The sequence below is a fragment of the Cornus florida genome, unplaced genomic scaffold (genome assembly GCF_030987335.1).
Source record: "Cornus florida cultivar Cherokee Brave unplaced genomic scaffold, ASM3098733v1 CherokeeBrave_3.0.0_Hap2_Chr09, whole genome shotgun sequence".
NCBI lineage: Eukaryota > Viridiplantae > Streptophyta > Magnoliopsida > Cornales > Cornaceae > Cornus > Cornus florida.
Genome location: NW_026775579.1, coordinates 57212107 through 57237178, shown reverse-complemented (window position 1 = coordinate 57237178; position 25072 = coordinate 57212107). Strand labels below are relative to the sequence as shown.

At 34.9% G+C, this 25072-nt stretch overlaps 4 protein-coding genes across 5 annotated transcripts in view; all 4 read right to left on the bottom strand.

The window, feature by feature from the left end:
• LOC132272655 (uncharacterized) overlaps window positions 1–5412 on the bottom strand; it is a 77248-nt gene extending 71836 nt beyond the window's left edge. The window contains exons 1-2 of the mRNA XM_059773757.1: window positions 5176–5412; window positions 4564–4644 (exon numbers count right to left, since the gene is read on the bottom strand). Coding sequence (XP_059629740.1) covers window positions 4564–4644; window positions 5176–5412 — 318 coding nt within the window. The remainder of the gene's footprint in view (window positions 1–4563; window positions 4645–5175) is intronic.
• Window positions 5413–8239: 2827 nt separating this feature from the next.
• Window positions 8240–14334, bottom strand: LOC132274041 (uncharacterized). 2 transcript variants are annotated; one of them, XM_059775187.1, is made up of 5 exons: window positions 13916–14327; window positions 13655–13782; window positions 13433–13545; window positions 10566–10751; window positions 8240–8517 (listed from the first exon to the last, which is right to left on the bottom strand). In XM_059775187.1, exons 1-5 carry the CDS (start codon window positions 14254–14256, stop codon window positions 8488–8490), a joined length of 798 nt encoding a protein of 265 aa, XP_059631170.1. In that variant the 5' UTR covers window positions 14257–14327; the 3' UTR covers window positions 8240–8487. The 2 variants fall into 2 exon arrangements, with proteins under 2 accessions (XP_059631170.1, XP_059631172.1); XM_059775189.1 differs by lacking the exon at window positions 8240–8517 and adding an exon at window positions 11868–11988 and having other exon boundaries at window positions 10699–10751; window positions 13916–14334.
• Window positions 14335–17669: 3335 nt separating this feature from the next.
• On the bottom strand, window positions 17670–19768 carry LOC132274040 (heterogeneous nuclear ribonucleoprotein 1-like). Its single transcript, XM_059775186.1, has 2 exons — window positions 19336–19768; window positions 17670–18819 (listed from the first exon to the last, which is right to left on the bottom strand). The coding sequence occupies exons 1-2, from the start codon at window positions 19558–19560 to the stop codon at window positions 18049–18051; spliced, it is 996 nt and encodes a 331-aa protein (XP_059631169.1). The 5' UTR covers window positions 19561–19768; the 3' UTR covers window positions 17670–18048.
• Window positions 19769–22899: 3131 nt separating this feature from the next.
• LOC132274039 (uncharacterized) lies at window positions 22900–24521 on the bottom strand. The gene is made up of 3 exons (XM_059775185.1): window positions 23673–24521; window positions 23494–23575; window positions 22900–23406 (listed from the first exon to the last, which is right to left on the bottom strand). The coding sequence occupies exons 1-3, from the start codon at window positions 24387–24389 to the stop codon at window positions 22949–22951; spliced, it is 1257 nt and encodes a 418-aa protein (XP_059631168.1). The 5' UTR covers window positions 24390–24521; the 3' UTR covers window positions 22900–22948.
• Window positions 24522–25072: the final 551 nt, after the last annotated feature.

The following is a 25072-nucleotide window of genomic DNA, read 5'->3' as shown; positions in this document are numbered from 1 at the left end:
TGCTCTTAGAATCAAAGAGCAGGCTCTAACCTGCCTAGAGCCGGCTCTCCCACAAGGGGGAGCCGGCTCTCCTTGCCTAGAGTCGGCTCTCTCCATGGGAGAGCCGGCTCTCTCCCCTTTGAGAGCCTCGTGTTGTTCCTTCGCCGTTTCTGACGATCTGCTCCATCTCCGACCATTTCCTACCCATCTGTTGCTTCTTAAATCTAGTCTTAAGAGTCCCAAAAACATCTCATAACATCCCTAGGCGTTGTTCACAATAATTCAATTCCATTACAGTGTTTAAAAAACCTTAACCGATTAAACATGCTTCCACTCTAAACTGGAAACCAGAGGTACAAGAACTATAACAGATTTAATTCCACATATACAGACATCTGATATAGCATATAACAAACATATATAAATTAATTAATCATCAATTAAAACCCTAGAGACAGTCTAAGGATGCACAGAACACAGGCAACGGGAGAGAGAAAGGAAAGAACTTGCCTTGAGTTTCAGATTTGAAACTCTAATTTCACTGTCTCTGAATGTGCCGTTACTGGTTTAGACTACAGTTCCATCTCTGTTGCTCTTGGTTTCGCCTATGAGCAACCTTTCCTTCCTCCTCCATGGTCCAACCTAGCTTTCCCCTCCTTGACAGACCTTTACGATGCTCTGTTTTTCCAACCCCTAACCAACGTGATCACTGTATTTATAAACGTAACACACTAAACCCTAATCCTTGTTTAATTAGAGCTACAACCCTAACATAAACCTTAGTCGGCCCATATAATAATCTAGGTTATAATATACACGGCTGCCTATACTTGAATAGTTTTCCAAAGCTATAACTGTTACTTAAATATACTACCATGATGTTTACAGGAATCCTATTAAAACAGTGAATTAAATTTCAACAGTGAATTAAATTAAAACAAATAAACAAGTAAGCCAATGAATTAAATAAAACACAATACTATTAAATTAAAACAAATAAACAAGAAATCCAATTAATTAAATAATACAAAACACTAATACAAAACACTGCATTTAAACAATTAATTAAAAACACTTAAGCACACACACACAACTAAAATACAATCAAATAAAATAATTAATTGCCAATTATATCCTTTTGAAACTAGGGATATTACAAGAGATGAGGTATTCTAAAATACCTCAATGTGTGTGTGTGTATGGTGGGGGGGGGAGGAGGGGGTCACGAGCGAAAAATATCATAGCATATAGAGTGTATAACCCCCTGTACATTCTAAAAAGTTTCTAACATCCAAATTTGGGTCAAACAATGACCTGAATGCTGAAAAGACTAAAGTGTCACTCTATAACTAAATAAAAATAGGTAAAAAACTAATTAATTATGAAATGATTAAAATGTCGTCTTCTTTTATATATATAATATAGGGTAGTGGGCGTAAAATATTTTTATGGTATGCATATAGAGTATATAACTCTATACATTCTAAAAACTTCTTAACATTCAATTTTGGTGCAAACAATAACCTGAATTCTAAAAATACTAAAGAGGTCGTGAGCAAAAAACACCCATATGGTATGCATTAGAGTGTATAACCCTCTATACGTTCTAAAAAATTCGTAATATTTAATTTTTGAGCAAACAATTATTTGACTACTGAAAAAACTAAAGTGTCCCTCTATAATTGAATAAAAAAATAAGTAAAAAATTAATTTAATATGAAATGACTAAAGTGTTCCTCTTTTCGGTTCAGTGTGTCTATATATAATTGTAATTCTTGTTGAGTAAGGAGTTTAGTTTTGGACTCTATAAATAGTTATAGAGACGTTTAGCCCGTAAGGGCAATCTCACGAGGGTAGGGATGGCAATGGGGCGGTTTGGGGCGGGTTTCCCATTCCCCATCCCCGCCCTCGTTTAATTTTGGTGCCTCCGAAATCGCCCCATAACCAATTAATTTTTTACCTCTAATCCCCATAAAGCCCCCGCGCCCGCCCCACTTGCCCCGCCCCCGCCCCATCCCCCGGCCCATAACAGATTATATTTTTAGGGCAACTCAAGTTAGCCTCCCCAGTCGCCTCCATCTCTATTCTCGTTCTCAACTCTAAACTTGCCCTATCTCTCTCTCTCTCTATGCAACTGCAAACTACAAAATCTACAAGAATCAGAAAGTCAAAACCCATATATTTTAGTTTATCTATTGTCTGCAAGAATCAAAAGTTCAAAACCCATATCGGCATATCATTTCAGATTGTTCAAGAATCAAAAAATCAAAACTTTGAACTTGCCCTCTCTCTCTCTGCAACTACAAACTACAAAATCTACACTCTCCAACGACTCATCCGGATCTGGTCTGACTCGATTCGATCTCGACAGATCACCCACCAACTCGCCGCCTCCCAAACTCACCCAATAGTCTCCAGATTCACAGTCAAACCAACCAAAAAGTTTGGACATCACAATTCCTAACTTCTTCAAGTGTCCAATCTCACTAGACGTCATGAAATCCTCTATGACTCTCCACGGCGGAGTCACCTACGACCGCTTTAGCATCCAACGATGGCTCGACGACGGCGAACTCACCCAACAGCCTCCAGACCTCGTCCCTATCCACATTCTCCAACGACTCATCAGGATCTAATATGGTCTGACCTCGTCCCCAAAATTAAATGGTGGATGTATTCTGGGTTTGAGAGAGAGAAAGCTTAGAGAGAAACACGGCTAACATGGTCGATGTATTCTGGGTTTGAAAGGGAGAGAGAGCTCAGAGAGAGACAGCTCAGAGAGAGACACAGCTGCAGCTGCTAAGTGTAGGGTTTGAAACTTAAGTGTAGGGTTTCCAATATATATATACATATATAGTGAAGGTTAATTTGGTAAATATATTAACATGGCAGGGTAAATTAGTAATTTGAAATATTAAACGGGGCGGTTATGGGGCGAGGATCTTAGTCCCCCGCCCCGCAACTGGCCGGGTTTTTTTTTAACCCCCATCCCCACCCCATTTAAGTAATTGGTTGTCCAAACTCGCTTTAAATGGGGCGGGGGCGGGGCGGTTCCCCACCGGGTTGGCGATTTTTGCCACCCCTACACGAGGGTGCGAGTCCAATGGGTAAAGAGGGTTTACATTATTGTAATATCTATAGGTGATTATATTGGAATCTCCTCATGGAGGTAACCCTGAGTTTGGGTGAACCATGTAAAAATCTTGTGTCATTCTATGATTGTTTCTCAAGTGATTTTGTTCTGTAAATCTCCAAAAATTTTGTATTATTTTGTGATTGTTTCTCAAGTGATTTGGTTCTGTAAATCTTTGTTTTACTTCCGTTATGCCCAACAAGTGGTATCAAAGCCGATGATTCGGCTGGGATTGATGTTAAGAAGATATAGAAAATATAAGAAATCTCAAAACATCTTGCTCAGTCACGATGGTCGTCAGGGTTCGTTCTCTCAGCCCAAAAAAGAGATGGTCATTTTGCTCTCAGCTAAGGTTTGCTCATAACCTTAAAGAAGAGTGTGTTCGTTCTCTCAATGTATTAATATTTGAAAGCTGATTTTTAGGTTGCAAAAAAATCCTTAGACACTCCAATGTATTATCTAAATAAATAGATGGCAAAAAAGACCAATAACATATTTGAACCATGAAAAAAATAATATGCTCGTGGTGTTTGACAAATTGGTCAGTAAGATCCCCATACTAGACTTAGTAAATGTGTTGAAATATGGGTTCTTGGCTTAACATTAACCTTTTGTGCACCCTGTTTCCGTTGTTATCATAGTCTATTCCATTAATGAGCAAAACCCTCTCCTCCAAAGGTTCAATACCCATGTCCTCCCTAGGTTCAATACCCATATCAAACTATTTGGATTCTTTCTTATTTTGTTGTTGATTTGATCTTGCTAAATCTGGACTATAGTTTTTACTTTTCATATTACACTCTTTTCTAGGGGTGGGACATAGATGGGAATAACCCGAGCAACCCAATTCTCCCCGCCGGATGAAATTTTTACGAGCGTGGACAAGGTACTTAGGACTATGGGATTGAGACTGGGTTTAAAATTTAAAACCTTGGCATATACCCCTTTATTTTTTCTTTTCTTTCGTTTTTTTTCTTTTGCAATGTTATTTATTAGTAGGATATTACCATTTGGGATGACTCGAGAAACCTGAAAAACCAATGTAACCCATGCGATATGGGGCGGGTTGAGATGTCATCGGTTCCTCAGGACTTGGGCTTGGCATGAACAGAGGTGTTAGAATTGTGGGTTTGGCCTGGGCTAACCCCCTTGGCCCGCCCACCTGCCTAAATTTACTATTTTTTAGATTTTTTAATGATTGAGTATAGTGGTGACTTTTGTTGGATAAAAACAACATATAGATTAAAAAAAGACCTAGAAAATGAGGAGGCATACAAAGATACAGTTTAATATATGTGATTTAGGTTATTCCAGTCATTGCATTGAGGTTAAAATAAAAATAAAGTGCAGCGCCTAAGATTTTTTTGGGGCGTTAATATCATCGTCCTTAATATTTTATAGGCAAAAGTGCCAAATATCCCTAGAATTTTTAGTAAATGAACAAAAAAAACCTGAACTAAAAAATTGAGCAACTCAGTTGTAGTACTTCTAAAAGCAAGCACTTCACCCCCTTCATCGCCGGAATCCACTTTCTGTTCAGACATGATTGTGCAATTACAAAAATACCCCATCTAATTAACATTTAAAAAAAAAAAAAAGCATGCATATTGCAAATTTCCCTAAATACCCTTAAAGGGTTAAACGGGTGGTTTCCAAATTGCAGAGTACAGTAGTATAATCATTGCGCTTCCCTGATCACAGTAGTACAATATCTCTCTCTAACTCCTGAAAGCTCTTTACACCCATTTTCCACCAAAAATTGGTAGCTTTGCCGGGTACAGTAGTAAAATCTCTCTCTACCTCCATTAAAGCTCTTTACACCCATTTCTCACCAAAAATTCATAGCTCATAATTTTCTCTCCTGTAGTTGAAGATTCAAGTATACTAAATCATATTCGAGATGAAGTAGGTGTTGAGAAAGAAAGCGATTTTGATTATAGGTTTAGTTTACTTGTTATCTCTTCTTCAATTTATTCTATTCACAAAAGCAATTTTGGACCCTCATTGATTTCTTGGCACTACAATCCATTCGAAATGCCCTAGAAGACATGTCAGGATCTGACTTCTTCTCCATGTGGGATTTCACGACGGAGCCATGCGACTTCTCCGGCGTGTATTGCGACGGCGACAGGGTCATCACTTTGAATCTCAGTGACCCGAGGGTCAGTTCGCCCGGTCAGGTATTGCGACGGCGACAGGGTCATCACTTTGAATCTCGGTGACTCGAGGGCCAGTTCGCCCAGTCTGACCGGACGACTTGATCCTGCAATTGGTAAACTCTCTGCTCTCTCTGAGTTCATCGTTGTCCTGGGTCAGATTATCGGCCCTCCGCCTGAAACTTTATCTCAGTTGAACAACGTACGGTTTCTTGCGGTAAGCAGGAATTTCATCTCTGTCGAGATTCCAGCGACCCTAGGTCAGCTTCGTACTCTACGAATCCTCGATCTCAGTTACAATTTTTGCTCTACGATACCAAACTCACTCATGGCCGCCATCAATTTTTTATTCTCCGGTTTCAAATTGTCTATGAAATTGTAAATGATAATTTTATATATTTATTTATGTATTTATTTTTGTTGGATTTGAGAAGTTGAAATTAAAGAAGGGTTTGATCTTCAAACACGAACTTTTGATTGTAAGTCTTGGTTAGATATGTATAATACTATATGCAAACTACTTCAGGAAATTAACTTCACTAATTTCTATATATATATTAATTTCATGCTAATTTTGACCAGTCTTCGAATATGCCATTATGAATGGGTTGTTTTTATTTTTGATTTACTTGATATTACTTTGATATATTGGTTTAACAATTCTTATTAAATTTAATGTAAGAAATATATATAGGACTTTCTAATTACAATAATATTCCAATTTCATTCAAGGCTGTAATTAGCATGCAATTTTTATTCAATTAGATTAAATTATATTATATTTGAATATTATTTTTAAAACAAAAGGTAGTCTCTGTCCACCATTATTCAGATTTCAATAATTTCATATTATTTTTGAATCGCATAGTATAAGGAAAGGTGGGTCGGTTTTATGCGGGTGTAAAACAAACTATAACTTCCTCTGCTTAACAAAATAGATTACAAGGTCATGAAGTTTGAATACAGTGAAGAACATCCATAGAGCTGTTGTAAGAGACAGAGAACCAAGGTCCAAAACAAAAAAGATGAACTGTGTGTGATAGGGCTTGCAAGTTGGGTCATATAGTGAAAGGGGTACAAGAGTCATGCTAAAGGGTAAATTCGTCATTATATAAAAATATATGTAACGTGACTCAAGGTTAGGTCAGATAGTGGCCGGAGGTCTCAGCTAGGGGAGTGAAGTGCTCACTCTTGGACACATAGGTACAAATTGTCTATTTTTGGACAATAAACTAAGATTTGCAATTCAAATAGAACCTAAAATTACGTGAAAAATTCACTTTACCCTTCATTGTTTAATTAATTTTAATTATAAAATATCAAAATAATTAAATAACTAAATTACCCATGCCTCCCCCCAGGCCCTCTCTCTCTCTCTCTCTCTCTATATATATATATATATATACCACCGCCACCACCCAGATCTTGCCAGCTTCTATGGACAATGCAACACAGCAGTGACCGTCGCCACCATCGACTCCGATCTGAATCTTTTTCAGGATGTGTTTTGGGACCCCGATCTGAATCTTCAATGCGTCGAGGACGTCTCGATCGCCATCGTCGTCAAAGAAAAGATGTTGCCCTTGTAATTGATGGCGTCGAGCGATGGTAGTCGGTGACTGTTGAGGCCCTCTTCAAACTAGTACATGTTAACCAAAATACCAATCTTCAGCATAATGGGAAAAACTTGAATTTATCAGACAATATTCGGATTTACATATGGCTCCTTTGGCTTTCAAATGTAAAAAGATTATAGTAAATGAAATGAAATGATGTTTAGATAAACTGCAATCCTTTTACAAGGCTACAACAAAAGTCAATTCTGATGTGAGAATGAGACTATAACTTGAACCCACAAACTTGGGAGAGATTTGGATAACCAACTTGCTCTTCAGTAGGAAAGACGTATACATGAACCTTAATCTTATCTGTAAATTTGGTTAAAATCTTATATGTACAAATCAAATGGGTATTTTAGTCAATAAAAAGGGTTATAATTGTCAATTTAATACCAAAGGGTAATATAGTCAATTCATCATTGTAAGGGTGTTTTTGTCCATTTTATCAAGTGTGAGGAAGTGTCAATGTCCAAAAATAAAATAACTTGTATCTATATGTCCTTTTGACAAATCTCAAAATGTTACTATATTTTACTTTTTATATTTTTAAATTTTCATTAAATCCATCTATTATACGTAGTAATTATTTTGGACTTCTTATAATTTAAGAAAGGATTTTTCTTGTTCCACCCTTCCCAAACATCTACAAATTTAAATTTGGCCAACAGGAACATATCATGTTATTACATGTATGTTATTACTTATCTAAATATCCACTATGTTTAGTTTCTTTCAGTGAAATTTTTTTTTCAAAATTATATATATATATATACACACATATATATATGAAGCGGTTAATATTTAAAAATTTCCATCTCAAAGCAGATGTATTGTGATTCTTTTGGGTATTCTTATCTTGTGTTTCCATTTGCATCAAGTACTATAAGAGGCTTTAATTAAAAGTTCTTAATTAGTACAAAGGGTTAAAACGTTTGCCTTTGGGTTGTGATTAAATGGAATTAGAATCTCCTAATTCTTCATAATTTTATTCAATGTGAGCGGCTTCCAAAGTTATAGTATCTTTAATAAATAATCCATTTACACCGAGCTCCTTGTGTCTTCTTTGGTAACACACACCAGGTTCCAAACTGTCGGCCAAGGTTCAAGGCTTGGTAGAGATGGTGAAGATGATGAGAGTAAGAGGTATTCTAAAATACCTCCTTTTTTATTATTTTTTGTTAGTAAGTTTTTTATATTATTTGTTTTGCAATTTTCCCTTGTTGCTCATATATACAAAAACCCCTAAAAACTAGATTACAGGGTGTGTTAAATTTAAGGTAACATAGATATGCAAATGATTTGTGTGTGTGTGTAATGATTTTCAGACTTATAAAGAGTAGGGGATTCTAAGCTTCTTTCCAAGCAGTAAGAGAGTCCAGCAACTTCCATTATATTGAAACTTAGACAAAATACTGTAAACCATAAAATAAAAATAAATAAATAATAAATACAAAATAAAAAAACAAAAACGACATCTAAGAATTTTTTATTTTCACTGGTTACAATTGTTGCCTGCAAGTACAAGGAGTGTTTGGATACAGAAACTGCAAAACTTCATTTCGGAGAGCTAATGGTCCAAGCCAAACAGATGATCACTATTTCACCACCTTCGGATTAAAGATGTGAGCAACTGCACCAAAAGAACAATGTATATATACTGTCAACTAGATTTATTTGTAAATGGTATGCATCTTCCCTAAGAATTAGAGTGAAAATTTATTTTACAAGTGTTAAAAAAATCACAATGCTCCATTTAGAAGCTCGTGAGGGAAGGAAACGAACAAAAATTTAAAAATAATGTAGTAGCGGCAGTTGAAATAAATTAAGAATCAACATCTATATCTGCCTTCACATCAATCATATGGAACACAAAAATAAATTAAATGCTAATTTATGTCAAATAATTTCCTATGTCATACAGATCTCAGCAAAGCATCTTTCATCATTAAGCACGGTAACAGAAGCGAAAACGAAAGGGTTCATTAAGAAATTCTAACGGATGCTGAATATCCTCGAACTATGTCACATATCATCATATGTACTCATGGGTGTGGGATGATGTGTGACTTTCTAGTTGGAAATGCGCCTATTAAACATTATCTTATAATTCGAATTTACTATATAATTATACATTACAAGATTTACTTAAAAAAGATGGAAGTATTTATAATGAATGTTCAAAAAAGAAAACATGTACAACTATTTAGCAGTACTAGCGGGTCCTAGGTTTTGGGTATTTCAACCTCGAAGGAGGTTATTGAGTTTCAGTACCACGGAATAGAACAGTTTGGAAGGGCTAAGAGTTTGGCTTGCTTGTCCTCCGTCCTCCAGGCACAGGTCACTTTCGAACTGGTAAGAGAAGAAACGGTGTTGGAAAACAATTATCCCAATACAGGGACAGAAAGAACCATCAGAAAATGGTTTATGTTTATTACTATTTCTAAATTTTTCTTGTCTATTTTTTTATCTTATTATTATTTTTTGGATTCTTCCATTTTTGAGTCCTATTCTTTTTTTGTAAGAAAACTGTCCTTCAAACATCAAACGCGGAATTTAGTTACAGTTCAATCGGTGGAGAGCACGTTTCAGTCCACCCCACCTTTTTATGATTCATACATCTCTTAGTAACCTTCATCACCTTCTTGCGTAGTTGAAATGGAAACTGATTCCCCAAATTAGGCTTGATTTTCCTCATTCTGAAGATAAAAGTAGTTATTCTGAATGAGGAAAATCAAGCCTAATTTGGGGAATCAGTTTCCATTTCAACTACTCAAGAAGTTGACAAAGGTTATTAAGAAACTTATGAATCATTAAAAAATGGACTAAAACCTGCTCTCCACGATTGAACTGTAACTAAATTCCATGTTTGATGTATGAAGGACAGTTTTCTTACAAAAGAATAGGACTCAAAAACAGAAAATCCAGATAATAATAAGAATAAATAAGTTACAAAAATAGAAAAGAAAAACTTATAAATAGTAGTAATAAACATCACCATTTTATAATGGTTCTCTTTGTCCCTGTAATGGGTAATCGGCTTCCAACACCATTTCTTCTCTTATCAAGTCGAATTGTGACCTGTTTCTGGGACAGGCAAGCCGCATTCTCAGCCCACTGAAATCCGATGCTTAGAGACATGCAAACACTTGACACATGTATCCAAATACGCCTAACATACTCCCTCCGTCCCAAAATAGTTGTCCATCTTTCCATTTTGGGATGTCCCAAAAAACATGTCCTTTTCCAAAATTGAATGTACTATTTTTTATAACATTCCCAAACTATCCTTTTAACTAAACAACTGCACTAATTACGGAGCACTATTTTGTCTTTTAGTAAGGGCATATTTGAAACTTCACTCTTATCAATACAATAAAAAACTATTAAAATTCCACTACCATAAAAAGTTGGATTCCCCATGGAGAACATGTATAGTGGGACAAAGGAAGTAAAGGATTTATACATTAAAGTTACACCCTCTCTAACCAGAAAGCAATTCTAAATATCTGAAAGACATTCCAGTCATCAAGGAAGGATAGTATATCATTTTTTTTTCCTTTGGTAAAGTCGGAAAAAATATAAAAGTATCTGAGATGAGGAGTCACTAGACTTAAAATGAGAAGCCAATACACTACTATGAATTTCAAGTTGATGATCAAGTAAGAAAATTTTCTTTACCTCAAACAGCTCAAATGGACTGCCACGCCTGTAGTCATCATCCTTCTTGCTTTTGTCACTAGGGAGAATGCTGGACAATAGTGCTCTCCATCCAATAAGTAGAAAAGCAGTGCTTCCCATGGTTACTAGGATAAAGTTAGGTGGCGGAATATGGCCTATTGTTGCTGCCCTTATCGTCATTCCCACCTGCCAAGAAAAGGCAAATAGAGAAAGAAAAAAATAGATTCATAAATAACCAAAGTTAAAGAAATTGTTAGACGGATTACAAATTAAAATAGACTCAGCTAAAATGCAAAAAAATGTGCCTACTCAAGCTCACACAAATTCACATGTTCAGAAATCAACCGTGAAACTTTCAAGGCTATAGATCAGAAATTTCATAGTATGCTGTCTGTTTATCTCTTTTCTCTACATGATTCTACAACGATACGCCATTTTTAGGTTTTGCACATCTGCACAACAATGACCTTGTTGCATACAAAGATGCTGTATAAGGTACCATCAAAACAAAATCACCTACAATGCAAGTGTTAGTTAATGAGATGCATAGATTTCTGATAACACTGTTAGACAAAAATGTCAACTAAATGAGCACGACAAGGAAACCTCAGGAGGAAAGGAAACTTGTAACATTGTGGCACCTAAAGCAGTAACTGACAAGTGTTAAGTGTTCACATATTTCACACTGGTAAAAGATACTAAACAGAAGCACCCTCAATTCATATGCCTCCCCTCCTCTATCTCATATGTCCTTCCATATTTTGTAACTTCTCATTCTTTCCTTAACAAGTTCATGGAAAGAAACCATTATGTCATTAATCTAACATTACAAGGTTTGTAAACCAACTGGTCTAGATAATCTCAACCTTTACTAGTTGTGCCAGAAACACCATGAAATATTGAAATCCTCATATCAAAGATTCAAAATCAGATTTTAGGACAACTATAAGCAATCTGATTCAATCTTATAATTAAGCTTGCACAAATCACCATACAAAAATGCTTGTGGAATTATCAATATCAATAATTAATCAATTGAAGGCCTTGAAGCTATAATGCTGTATGAGGATATACGTCAAGCGTAGGATCCATTAGATATTTCCTAAATGGCATCAATATCTTGCAAATTGGAAACAGTCGTAAATTTGAAATAATGTATCTAACATTATTGACAAATTGCAATAAAATAAAATAAAAATTCCATTAATCCAAACTTGAGTCAACTTTTACTGTAAGCATAAACTTTATGCATCCATTTAATTCCTTGGTTATACTCTCAACAAAGATTGAAGGAAACATTACCCACAACATTAAAAATGGAAGACAAAATGTAAAAGCAATTGAGAATTTTCTGTCCTCCATGTTTTACTGATCCATCATTGGAAATACTTGCAGAAAGATGACTGTGATAAGCAACCATCCCCTGTGATAAAAAATATGCAGGCAAAAGAGGATTACATGAAATGAGAGTGTGAAAAAGACACATGATAAGCTAACAAAAGATCTTATGAGTTGTGCAGCAGTCCAGCTGGGTTCTCATATGTGAAACAAACCTAGGGGGGGGGGGGGGGGGGGGGGGGGGGGGGGTGAATAGGTTGCTTTTGCTCTAGTTTAGTTTTTATTTTTAAAACCAACGATAGGAATTCTTGAGTCATATTTATTATTTTTGTGTTAGTTTCTTTTTAATTGTGTTTTTATTGGTTTCCATCAGTAAACTAATGATTATCAATTTTTAAGCAAACCATTCAAACAACTAAAAGTAATAAGCAAGCACAGAGATACAAAATTCTTTATGTAGAAAACCCAAACAAGGAAAAACCACAGAGAATAGGTCCTGAGCTAAACACTCCACTATGTAGAAGAAATACAACAACCAAATTATACTAATCCAAGGATGTAAACTCTGGCACTAGAATTACTAGCAGAACCTCCGACGTACAGCGCTCTTAGCCACCCACCTCTTGGAATCACAACCAACTATTATCTACTTTGATGCAATCGCTAATCAAAATCTGTTTCTTCTTCAGTAGTGCTTGCTAGCCCAGTACTTATAGCCATTGTGAAGCCACACAAAAGTTTTTGCTAAAAATCTTCAAATTCAGTCTGATTCAAGACCGTGAAGTAACATGATTCACATAAAGCAGTGAAACATCGAAAGACCAAGAATCTCCACTAGTATCAAGAAATTTGTCATAGAAATAAATTGCATCTCATATTGCACAACTAACAATGCAATATTGATTACCTTATTTATCTCACTGTTATTCATATTTCAAATATTTATGGAGATATCAGAAAGTGACGAGACGTATCCTGTAAGACTGCGTGTAACTAGTCTGATATTCAGCGAGGTGTAAATTTTAACCCAAATCTTTTTTTCCCGGGTGCAAATGCTGTAAATATCCAGCAATGCATGGCAACTAGCTGAACTAAAACAGATTATTAAACCATCAACTATCATGATCAAGAGGAAGATTAGCTGCTTGATCAAGAGTACACTTAAAAATGAACAACCAAACTCTTGCAACGCCAACATATAAACCCATTATAGTCCTTGATGCAAGTTAAAATTATAAATTCAAGCACACCAATCCATAATCGATATCTACAACCTACTATTGTTCAACCATCAAACCATGAGCTAGGAAATTCAGTAAAGTGAAGTGTAGAAATTCAACTTGACAATTCCATGCTCAGATTGCTGGCATTTTTTTCCCCTAGCTCATATTGCTGGTTATATAACCATATTGTTCGTAACATTATGAATTAATCAAATAAGAAAATAAAGAATTTGAATACATGTTGAATACTAATAAAATTAATAAGTGCAAGGAATTTAAATTTTAAAGAACATTTGATGAACTTACTGGAATACCCACGGACCAAGATTTGGCAGCAGCAATAACAGCCTTAGAGAAACCATTCATTCCTCGGCCGTCCTCCCCAAACCCCCCAAGGAAATAAGCACCCAAAAACCATCCTGTTAAATGCCAAATGCCCAGAAACAAGAACAACAATTCAGCTCCAAATCATCAAATTTATGCCCAATAAAAAAAGAAAAGGAACATAGAACAATCACACACATATACCAGCTACAAAAGGGTCAGCCGTTCTTAGGGTTTCAGTGTCAAAAACAGAAAAACCATGGCTGAACCTTCCGATTGCAGAGAACAGAAGCAAAGCTAACACATCCCCACCAGCAAGCAGAGCCACACGACTGAACATACAAAACCCAATAGCATAATTTGAACCACATATTCATATATATATATATATATATATATATATATATATATATATTTGTAGCAATAGAGATGAAATTGAGAGTTGGGTGGAATGAAAAAGCGTACCCCCACTTGTTGATAAGAGAAGACGAATTGGGTTTGTCGAACTGAATAACACCTTCCAAGGGAACACTTTCTTGGCCGACGAATGAAACCGACTTGTCAGAGTTGAAAGGAGGGTTAGATTTGTCGGTGGTGGCAGGAGGAGCGCCGCCACCGGCGTCGGCGTTTGCAACAACGGTGAGGGAATTGAGGCATCTTTTGGTTATGGGAAAGAACTTGGAACGGCGATTGGAGAACAATGTTGGATTTGGGTTGCTGAATTGCACACTTGCAGAGGCTGATAGAGCTACTCCTCCTCTAATCGGAGCTTGGCCGAGCAGAGGCATCGCATGGTTCATCAGCATTGGTGGTGGTGTTGTTCGTGTGAGTTACAAACCAAAACTGACCGGGTCGGTGTTAGCCACCAATTTCGGTGTTTCCAAAAGCCATATGCACACACATTACACACACGTGTGTGTTAAGCGGATGAGAATACGCTCTGTGGGACCACTGGACCAATCTTGTTTTCAAGAGTTGGATGTTTTCAATGAACTACTCAAAAATAAAAATAAAAAATAAATAAAAAAATGAACTACTCGTCTCAAATTAAATATTAACATTTTTTTATTTATTTATTGTCTTAAATAGAAAATGACTTATTTGTTGAAAAGTCAAAAGTGGTCTCAAATTAAAGGTCTGTTTGGCTGGACTTTCTGTAATTTCAAAACGGGCTTCTAAACCCAGAAAATCCTTTGTCAATAATAAAGAGTCATTTGGTAAATTTTTTAAAAACGAACTTTTAAAAAGTCTAATTAACCAAAGCCAATAAAACATACTTTTTGGTCGACTTCCTCGCAAGCTACATACTTTTTCCAAGTAATAAATATAAAATTCATATATTGTCAATTATTTAACCTATTTTCTTTTCTGAATTTCATTGCAAACTTTTATCTTTCTCTTTCTGTATCATCTTCTTCGTTAGTTTTTTTATCCAAAAAATTAAAAAATAATACTAAGTAAAATTTTATAGAACTTTATTAAAAAATATATTGTTGAAAAAAAATTCAACAAAGGAAGAACAAAGAGATTGAAGAGTTTTAGAAAAAATTACTATTAACTTCTATTTGACTTCAAAGTCGGAAGAGTTTCAAGATTTATGAACTCTCATCCAAAATTCAACCCTCTTTTTTAAATGAGATATTTTTTTGTTTCATTTTCTTTTTCCATCTCTTTCAACTCTATCATGTAGTCGAGAGAGAGAGAGAAAAAAAAAAAAACAACAACAACAACAACTTTCTAGCATGTAGATTGGGTTGGGTTAAATTTGTATACCAGATCTTCACTATGCCAATTAATCGTTGCTGCATCATTGGCAATTTCACTCTATCACTTTAATTATGATTTTCTTTTTTCTTCCCTTCTTTGTACATTTCAATTCAATTCAACTATTTGCTATTATTCATGATCTATTAAGGATATAATTGTCAAGTTAAATTATGTTAATAGTTAAAAGAGCTTCAAAAAATTTAACAACCAAATAACTTTTTTATTTTAAATTCTTTTCGTAAGCCGATTTAGTGGAAGGGGTGCAAGTATTAACATTTTCATAGAAATTTATTTATCCATCTAAATTCAAATTTCTATTTTATCTCGTCCTTTTTAATTTTACGTGTTATGGTGGAGGCCACGCTCAATTTGCTTCCTGTCAATTAATAGGGATTTTATTTCTCAACTTATAGCATGAATTTCTAAATTTCAAATACATAGTTTTAAATTTTGGATAGAGAATAATGTATTAAATCCTTTAAAGATTTAAGTGCGGCCTAATAAAACTGAAAATTAAGTATTAAAATTTTATTATGAAAATGCTTTGCGGTTTGAATTATTTTTTGAAAACTTTTGATTTGATAACCCCTACACTTTTGATTTTGATAACCCCCAAAAATTCGAACTTTTGATTTTTGGTCGGATTATGAAAATGCTTTGGGGCATAATAAATTTAGATTCTAACCATTGGGCATGAAAAGGTTTCAATTCCTGGATGAGTTTTTGCCTGCTTAATTAGTTCAATATAGAGCCAATATCTTACCTGGTTAGATAACCATTAGGCTATGTTTGGATGGAGGATTTAGCAAGAAAAATAATAAATCATTTTCGCACTTATTTGCTTATCATAGAAAATAAGGTGACAAATAAAACATGACAGAAAACATACGAGCAAGTAAAGAAGAAAAATCTAATTTTAAATCATTTTCTGTATATATATATATATACATTTCCTCCAAATGAAAGGTTCGTGTTCAAATGCCAAATAGGACAAATAATGGATGTGAATGCGTCTCACCAGCCCAAAATAAGGAAAAAGTCAAGAAACACACCATGCCCTTGTTAAACTGTGTCTTAGGTTCAATTACTTTTAAGTTTGATTTTTTAAAAAAACAATAAATAAATTAATTAATTAATTAATGACAAGTAACTAATTCGAAAGCAAAAAAATCTAAGTTGCACAGAGTGGAAACGGGAACTGGAGCGGGAGCAAAAGCACGAGCGGAGAGCCGCACCCATTTGTTTTCTATAGTGACACTCCTTTTGTTATTGGCCTCCAAGCATGGCTACACACACTGTAAGAGATATTTTTTGGTAGGGGAAATTGCCCCTTGAACCCCTTACCTCCAACAGTGGAATCAAATCAACAAACTTTTATGCACATAGGTAATAGCCTTGTACCAACTACTTAATTAGCTGATTAGGTCAATTCAGTTCTACCAAATGTCCACCTACAACTGAAAAGAACATGCACAAAAATGTCTTCTACCATGCAAAGATTCAAAACCAATTTCCAAACTAACAACAGGACACATCAGCCCACAAGGAACATTTTCTAATTCATGGTTCAGAAGTACGGATGACAACATTAATGTAATCAATCCACATTTTCTAACTGAATTTTCCGAGGCAAAAATTGAAGGGGAAAATAAATGGATGCAAATTAGAACAGGCAAACTTCTTATAATCTAAAGAGTTTCCAACTGACAAGAGTTCGAACCAAGCCTGGCCGCAACGCGGGAGATGACTTTGTTAAATGAAAGGCATGCATACCAGAAATGAGAAAGAAGAGCATCAACCACTGGGAAGAACCAATTTGGCTTTTCAACTAGTTCCAAATCCAAGTCTCAATGAAACAAACCTATAATACTAATGGTGTAGGTAAAAAGTAACAATAGAGCTCCAAAAAAAAAAAAAAAATTACTACTAGAAGTTTGCACCAAAGGCAAACAAGAAAATCGTAACAATCATGGGAACAATAGATAACCCAAAAGGAAGTATACCGCCAGCATAGCCATGCAAGAACACAAAAAATAGAAGGGTAAATTCAAAGAATGAATAATTTGACACTGAAACCTAACCCCCAACCCAACAACAACTATTGACGATGGTGACGATGGTACCAAGCGGACGGTACAAGCAAATTTTCCTGTTGAATAGACAAAATATAGGCAAGGTCAACAGAAGGGCAAACAACCATGCTAACAGTGAAAGAGTATCTTTAAGAACTATGTGACAGATCGGAAAACTAAGAACATGGGAAGTTGGCAACTAATAATATTGAAGCACCAAAATTGGGAATTATTTTAACAAGGTTAAAATGCAGTGAATACCCAAAGAAAACAACATTTTGTTTCTATTAATGACCATGAATTTTCCTTGGGTGCAAGCTCATAACCTAAATTTCCATTCATATGCACTGAAGTTATAAAAGCACAGTAAAAAACAAAAGTGAACCCAAACAATTATATTATAGAAGTCTGAATCGTGTACCCATAGTTATTGAAACTAGATATGACACATAGCTAGCAACATCGTTGTAATAAAGAAAAAGAGAATTGATAGACAGGACATTTGACCAATGATGGTAAAGCAGCCCTAACAACATTAGTGTAGAGAATTTACAAACCTGCCAGTGCCCATAAAAGGGGTGCAAGTAGTCAACTAGAATTACCAATCGTGTAAGGCATAAATCGGCCATCAATACCTCTTTGGTTCTGTTTGCTAGCGGCAGTACCCCAGCTTCCATCCAAACTACAAGAACAGACATTTACATTTCCTCCATTGATCTGAGCTACAACCTGTGCATCACCACCATAAATTTGACTCAATTATTCATTCGCTCCCATACCCATAATCCCATTGTATCCATTCGCAGCAGAAGGCATTACTCCAACCCCACCATTCAAGTACGGAGTCGGAGGGTATACAGAAGCAGTGCTGCCATAAGGCATTGGATTTCCCCCAACACCAATTACTGAATGGCCATTCCAAGGACTCCCAGGCACAACTGCAGGCACCCTATAACCAATTCCACCAAATCCTCCAGCAAAGTACCCACCACCAAAGAAGCTTGTTCCATAAGGATATCCTGCAGTAACACCATATGGTGAAGGAGGCCCATAACCTGGAAGAATACCATATCTGCTATAAATCGGGTAACTCCCAGTAGGGTAACTGTCAAAGGTAGACCCTCTTCCTAAACCCAGTCTTGCTGCATAACCATTGTTACTAAAGTAATTTCCCTCTTTTGGCACAGCCCTCTTGACCTCAACAACTTTGCCACTTAAGTCATGGAAGGAGTTATTCTGCATAACATCCTCGACAGCATCCTCGGAATCAAACGTGATAAACCCAAAACCCCTAGGCCGCTTGGTCATACTGTCATGCATTATAACTACATCAGTAATTCTACCAAACTTCTCAAAGTAACTCTTGAACTCATCCTCAGTTAGACTAGGCGGTAAACCCCCTACAAAAATTTTCTGTGTCCTAAACTGCCCGTTCCTCCTACCATTACTTCTATTGTTGCTACTAAATCCTCTATTCAGTTGTTGATTTTGCTGTTGCTCTTTTCTAGATGTTGCTTTTTTCACTTCTACCTATAAAAACATTGCAAATAGAAGAAAATTCAAACAACCCAAAAGATAATAATAGTAATAATTAATTAATTAAAATTAAAAAAAGCACAATTTTTATATCTCATTTTTTAAAATAAAAAATTTGGGAGGGGGGTTAACAAGAAAGAAAGAAATATTTATCACTGATTTCTTGGAAAGAAACCCCCAAAAAAATGAAATTCCATAAAAAAATAAAAAAATTCTATATGGATTTTCTCCCTGCAACCTTTACACACAGATGAAAAATTAGAAAAAATAAAATTAAACATTAAATTTAGAAGAAGGGAAAAAAACAAGCAAAGGTGCCAATTTTACAAGAATTTAATTAATAAATAAATATTTTCAGATAGAGGGGCGTTCAAGCATACCTAGAAAATTCCAAAAAAAAAAAGAAGAAGAAAACCCAGAAATTAAAAGCATAAAAAGAGTACAAAAATCATGTTATAATTATATATCATCAGAAGTAAGAATGAGAGTGTCATACGAACAAGAACAGACCGTTCTCTCAAGAATGACATGGGTGTCTTGAAGGGCTTTGTCAACTGCAGATGCGTCTGAAAAGGAAACAAAGCCGAAACCTCTAGGGACTCGGGTGTTGCGATCTTTGCGGATCTCAGAGCAAACCACAACGCCATACTTGCCGAAGTGATCGGTCAATGTGTCTGCAGTTGTCTCCCTGGAGATTCCTCCCACGAACAGCTTGTTCTGATCAGACTCCACCATTATGGAACCCAATCAATCGACAAAACCCACAAAAAAAAAAAAAAAAAAAAAAAAAAAAAGGGAAACCTAATTACAGAGAGAAATGTAAGAATGTTCGAAACCCTAGCAATAATGAAGAGCCAAAAACCCCTAAAAGCTAGGGTTTCTTGACAAACCCTGGAAGAACTCACTCTCTTTATCAAACTCTCTACTCTGAAGTAACTTTTTAAATGTGGAATTTTTGTTGGTATTGAGATAGATATACTCCTATAGATATCTAAATCGAATAAAGTCCTCAACATATCCAACGACTTTAGGGCTGCCACGTCATCACCAGTTGAGCATTGTAGAGAGAAATATGGCCAATCAACGCGGTTGTGTTGTCCCACTTAATGTCATCCTACTATCATTTTTTTTAATTAATTTCTATAATAAAAAATTTAATTTTTCCTTTTAGAACAAAGTAACACCCCTTGAGGCTTACCATAATGACAAACATATACAAGTTGGCTATTTTTCGAATAATGACACCCTTACAGTTTGAAAATTTTGACAAAAACACCCTATAGCCACCTGTTACATATGATACATAGAGAATTGACCAATTTTTTCTTTGACTGTTTAGTTGACCTTTCTAACTTTACAACTTAATGAATTGGACCAATCTACCCAGTAACGGAGCAGGATGTAAGGTAAGGAGGGCAAAAATGAATTTTGGGTGGCAATAGTGCATTTTTTAAGTAATTTTAGGAGGATAAATATAATATTTCATAAGTATATTATTGAAAATGAACAATTATAAGGGTATAATGCTAAAACAAAAAAAATAAATAAATAAAATCACTGGGGACAATTGCCCTCACTGCCTTTAATGTGGATCCGTCCCTAAATCTACCCATCATTAACATTTGATGCAAAAAAGTGGAGAACCAACGAGTGGCCTAGCAGTACCAAACCCCTACTTTTCAAAGGGATGTAAGGAATTCGAATTTCGGTGAAGCCATGTGTATGAGTACCAATTGAAAAAAAAAAAAAAATGTGGAGAGGAAAAATCTACACAACAATGAATAAAAAAATTATAGAAAATTCATTTGAAATCGAAACAGAGCAAACGAAAATGTTTTGAAAAATAGACTCGTGGAAGTAGAAAATTAAATATTTTGGTGATGATCCATGTCCAGAAGGCCATCAAATAAATAAATTAAAAACAGCAACTGTTGTGGAATTTTTATAAAAATATCTGTTTGGCCAAAAATTATAAAAAAATTCAGAGTAACTAGACATACAGAGGAACCTTTGGTAAAAGTTTCATATCAATATTACAATACCTTAGAGAAAATAATGAATTTCAGCACAATGAATTGGTGTCATTTTGTGACTCATATTTACTCGAGTGTAATTTAGATATTTCAACATGTATGATATTTTACAATAAAACTTATTTTACTATTAAGGAGCAATTTCATCTTTTTGAACCATTTAAAGCCTTATTTTGAATATAATTCTGTCAGGGGTTGTCATTGTCTAAAAAATAACCAACTTGTATATGTTTGTCCTTATGACAAATTTCACGGGATACTATTGTACTTTACCCTTCTTTTTATTAGCCATTGATACAAGCACATGTCCTTTTCATTTTATTTTATTTTTTTTAATGAGTGTTCAATGTCCTTTTTATTTTATTTTTTTTAACGAGTGTTCAATAAAAGACTGAACACTTTAGCATCCCTATTTTTTTTATTTAATAAAGATATTTAATAAGAATAATAATGTTTGTCATTATTTTTACCTTAATCTCCGCGGTTACACCTAATTTTTCTCTCACATTCTTATTAGGAACTCTATCTCTTCTAGTCACGTCACTCAGCAATCTTAATATTTTCATTTTCACTATATGAGAGCATTGTTCTTGTTTTTTCTTAATTCACTGCATGAAAGCATTGTTCTTGTTTTTTTTTTATGACTCAATACTCCCATCCGCTCCGTATGTTATAGTTGGTTTAATGACAATTCTATAGAAATTTTCATTTAGTCTATGTGTTATTATTTTATTACAATAAATAAATAAAATCATTAGTTTATTCCCATTATGTCCAACAGCCTCCAATCGTAGTAGTTGTATCTCTATCTATTTCTCCAACCCCTTATATTATCGATTACAGATAACGAAAGTCACGTTTTGAATAACTATTTAGTTTTGAATTGTTACCGTCACATATTTTATTAAATTTACTCTCAATATACACGATGTTAGTACCACTAGTTATCAATCTTTTCGATTCTAAAGCATCTTTCCACCATTCCAATTTTCTTTTGAAATTCTTTTGTTATCTTGCATCTGTCTTTTTACTTGAAATGTTTATCTAGCCAAATAAGTTGATATTTGAGAACAAAACTGATAAGGGCATTTTTCTTTTCTTTTTTTACTACGGCTCCATTTATTTTGAGGTAAAATAATAATTAAAAAAATTTATTCTAAATTATGACATGGTAATATTTTTTTTTTTTGTCCTAAAAAGAGTTTCTTTTGGAAAAGTGCAACTATTCAATTTGTGAGTCACGATTCCCTAAAAGTGACACCTTTTTTTTTCGAAGTCTTTAAAGATGGCAACTTAGCGGTAATTACTTGTTTTTCAAAATAAAAAGTTAAGAGTTCAAATCTTCACGAGAAGAAATAACTGTTTGTGTTATTTGGCCATAAAACTACTTGTTGAACATCTGCATACTTTGATGTCATTAGGAATTGGGATTTGTATTTGCAAAAAATATCGAATGTTTCAAATTGTCACTGAATGGTCTTAAAGGCTTGTTTGGGATTTGAATCAACAAGAATTCATTTCCAAGGTTACCAATCTTAAACCAAACTTGCTAAATCTGTGGCAGATCCAAAATGATGCGGTTTATGACAAATATAGCCACATGCAAAGAAATGGATGCCCACTGTATTAATCTGTTTTAGATATATGTTCTTATTAGTGGTTGAAATATCAACATCTCCCCAACATTCACTTGACAGAGAACTTCGCATATACCTATATATATATATATATTAGGTATGGCGATGTGGTCAGAGTGATAAAAGAATCAGGTTAAAAATGTTTCTCACCCTATTGATCTTCGGTTCGATTCCCCCCTTCCCCCAACTGACTACTAACTATTGTCAAGATAATGTATATCTGATCAATTAGAGAAGGGAATTCAAACACAGACACATCCGCTCAGGCTCAAGGAGCTGAACGCTCTACCAACGCCATAAGGTAATGCCCTATATATCAATGTATTAACCATCCTGATATCTTGGAAAGTAAATTAATATTTTGCAGATCAGATAACAAACTTAATGTACAATAATTGAAAAACTAGAGCACTAAAGAAAGTGATTGAATTTAATAAACCTCTTAAAGTAGTTTTAACATAATTCAATCATGTCTGTAACAATCTCATTGACTATATCATCTAAAATGGAATCTACAATCTGCATACTAATTTCCCTAATATGGAATTCAAAATCACTCCATTCTTCAATTGAATCAAAGAAATCAAAGTTGAGTAGTAGGGTTGTGTTGGTTTCTTCAGATTGTTTGCTCCATGTCACTACACTCTCAGAAAGTAGCTTGCCAAGCTCCTCAGGCCCTAGCACTTCCCGGAGGCGTCGTCGCCGCCTTCTCTTCCTCCATACATGTGTGACGTCCACTGCCTCCCTCACACAGTCAAAGAGAAGCTGGTTTTTTTGCTGCAACACCCTCATGGATTTAAGGTACTGAGGTGAAGTGTGGACAAGTAAGTCCACATCTTCTACTTTCGTGGACTTTCTAAGTTTAGAAGTTGATGAAGCCACTGGTCTCATTACTTTGGCTTTGTGTTTTTCTGTTCATCCAAACAGAGTAATGGATTAAAAATCTAAAAATTGAAATATATATATATATAATAAGGTTTTAACAAAAAGAGACTAACTTCTTTTGTTATGAGCTAATAAACCACCATCCAAGTTTATTGATTTGTGGACTGAAAGAGAGCCATTAGTTTGGCTTCCTATCTGCATCAATCTGTTAGCTTTGTGAGTAACTAACCAAATTGAATGAATAATTTGTATGGAAAAATCAATGGCAAATAATAAAAGAATTAAAGTTTACCGCGTTTTCGTGATCTCTTGGAACAATATTGCAGGACTGGCAGGTGTCTGCAGTGTCCAATATGTTATCTCTTTCTGACGAATTTGGCGCCTCTTCTGCGTCACTCTCTGAGCAGGAATCGAACACTGTCGTGCTGCTAGCAGAGGAGAATCTATCCGATTCTTCGCCGTCTCGGTAGCTCATCTGGCTCTGGATCTCAGTGACGCTAAAATCCCCATCTCCACTCACAGAATTCTTGATTCTGTGGCTGTGTATGGACACAAGCTTGTTGAACAAAGCTCTCACAGTCTTGGAACAGTTGGGAAGCACTTTCCTTCCTCTCTTTAGGCCAGAAGTTGCTGACCTCTTCAACAACCTGTTGGAATTGCAAGACCAGCAGCTAAAGCTGACCTCTTCTAGGACAAAGGGTTCTTGTTGCTCTCGGAGAAGTTCCGAGAGCTGTTTGGCTACTACAACTGGTTTGGAAGCCATTCCGAAGCTGCAAAAATTGAAGGTTTTTGAGCTAGTTTTATAGAATGTTACGATCTTACGTAGAATCCCGATCCTGACAATAAGGATGGCTTGTTGAGAAGGCGTATTAATTGGGATACACAAAGTATATATGTCAGATTTGGGACTGAAAAAAAAGGGTGGAAACAGAGAGAGAAGATTAAAGGGAACTTGAACAGGGATAAAGTTTAAAGGTAAAGGGGAAAGAGAAATGAATGATATGAACATTACATTGAAAATGGGAGACAAAGGAATAGAAGTCACCTAACGTTTGATGCCCCATATAGGCCATAGCATCTTTTTGTAATTCATTAAATAGCTTCAACAGTTTTGAAGCTATGTAACCTAGAGATTGTTTGATCTCTGTAATGCATTTAATTAAATTGTTTTTATATTTAAAATGGTCCACATAGTTTTTTATTTTTTTATTTTATTTTTTTTGTCTTGTTATGAAAGTACTCAATAATCAAAAATTGAATGTCCATTTCTGCATGAAATATTGATTGGCTTCAGCCTCATGATTTAAACCTCCTTAAAAGAAGGGTCATGGTAATGGCAAGCAACTTTTCTCTCCATCCGCTCTACTTATTTTATTTTTTTTTATTTTTTAAATACATAGACATGATTACCCTTTTAAAAACATAAAATAATTTTTAAATCAATGTTTTAATCCAATCCACTTTTATATTCATCCACTTCACTTGTTTTATTATATTTTATTTTTTCAAATACAGAGACATAATTACCTTATAAAAAACAAAAATTAATTTTTAAACCAATTTTTAAAACCAATCCACTATTATCTTCATCCACTTCACTTGTTTTATTTTATTTTATTTTTATAAATAGGGACATAAATGCCCTTTAAAGAGCAAAAAAATAATTTTTAAATCAATTTTCTAAACCAATGA

What these genes read in the sequence shown, in the direction of transcription:
- LOC132274039 (XM_059775185.1), bottom strand. Translation starts at nt 24,389, where the DNA reads ATGTTCATATCATTCATTTCTCTTTCCCCTTTACCTTTAAACTTTATC. An exon ending in CAAGAGATCACGAAAACGCG is followed by an intron (nt 23,576 to 23,672) that starts GTAAACTTTAAT and finishes AGATTGATGCAG; the next exon opens with ATAGGAAGCCAAACTAATGG. An exon ending in ATTAGCTCATAACAAAAGAA is followed by an intron (nt 23,407 to 23,493) that starts GTTAGTCTCTTT and finishes TTGGATGAACAG; the next exon opens with AAAAACACAAAGCCAAAGTA.
- LOC132274041 (XM_059775187.1), bottom strand. Translation starts at nt 14,256, where the DNA reads ATGCTGATGAACCATGCGATGCCTCTGCTCGGCCAAGCTCCGATTAGA. An exon ending in TCTCTTATCAACAAGTGGGG is followed by an intron (nt 13,783 to 13,915) that starts GTACGCTTTTTC and finishes TTGTATGTTCAG; the next exon opens with TCGTGTGGCTCTGCTTGCTG. An exon ending in GGCTGACCCTTTTGTAGCTG is followed by an intron (nt 13,546 to 13,654) that starts GTATATGTGTGT and finishes GGCATTTAACAG; the next exon opens with GATGGTTTTTGGGTGCTTAT.
- LOC132274040 (XM_059775186.1), bottom strand. Translation starts at nt 19,560, where the DNA reads ATGGTGGAGTCTGATCAGAACAAGCTGTTCGTGGGAGGAATCTCCAGG. An exon ending in ATGTCATTCTTGAGAGAACG is followed by an intron (nt 18,820 to 19,335) that starts GTCTGTTCTTGT and finishes ATGTTTTTATAG; the next exon opens with GTAGAAGTGAAAAAAGCAAC.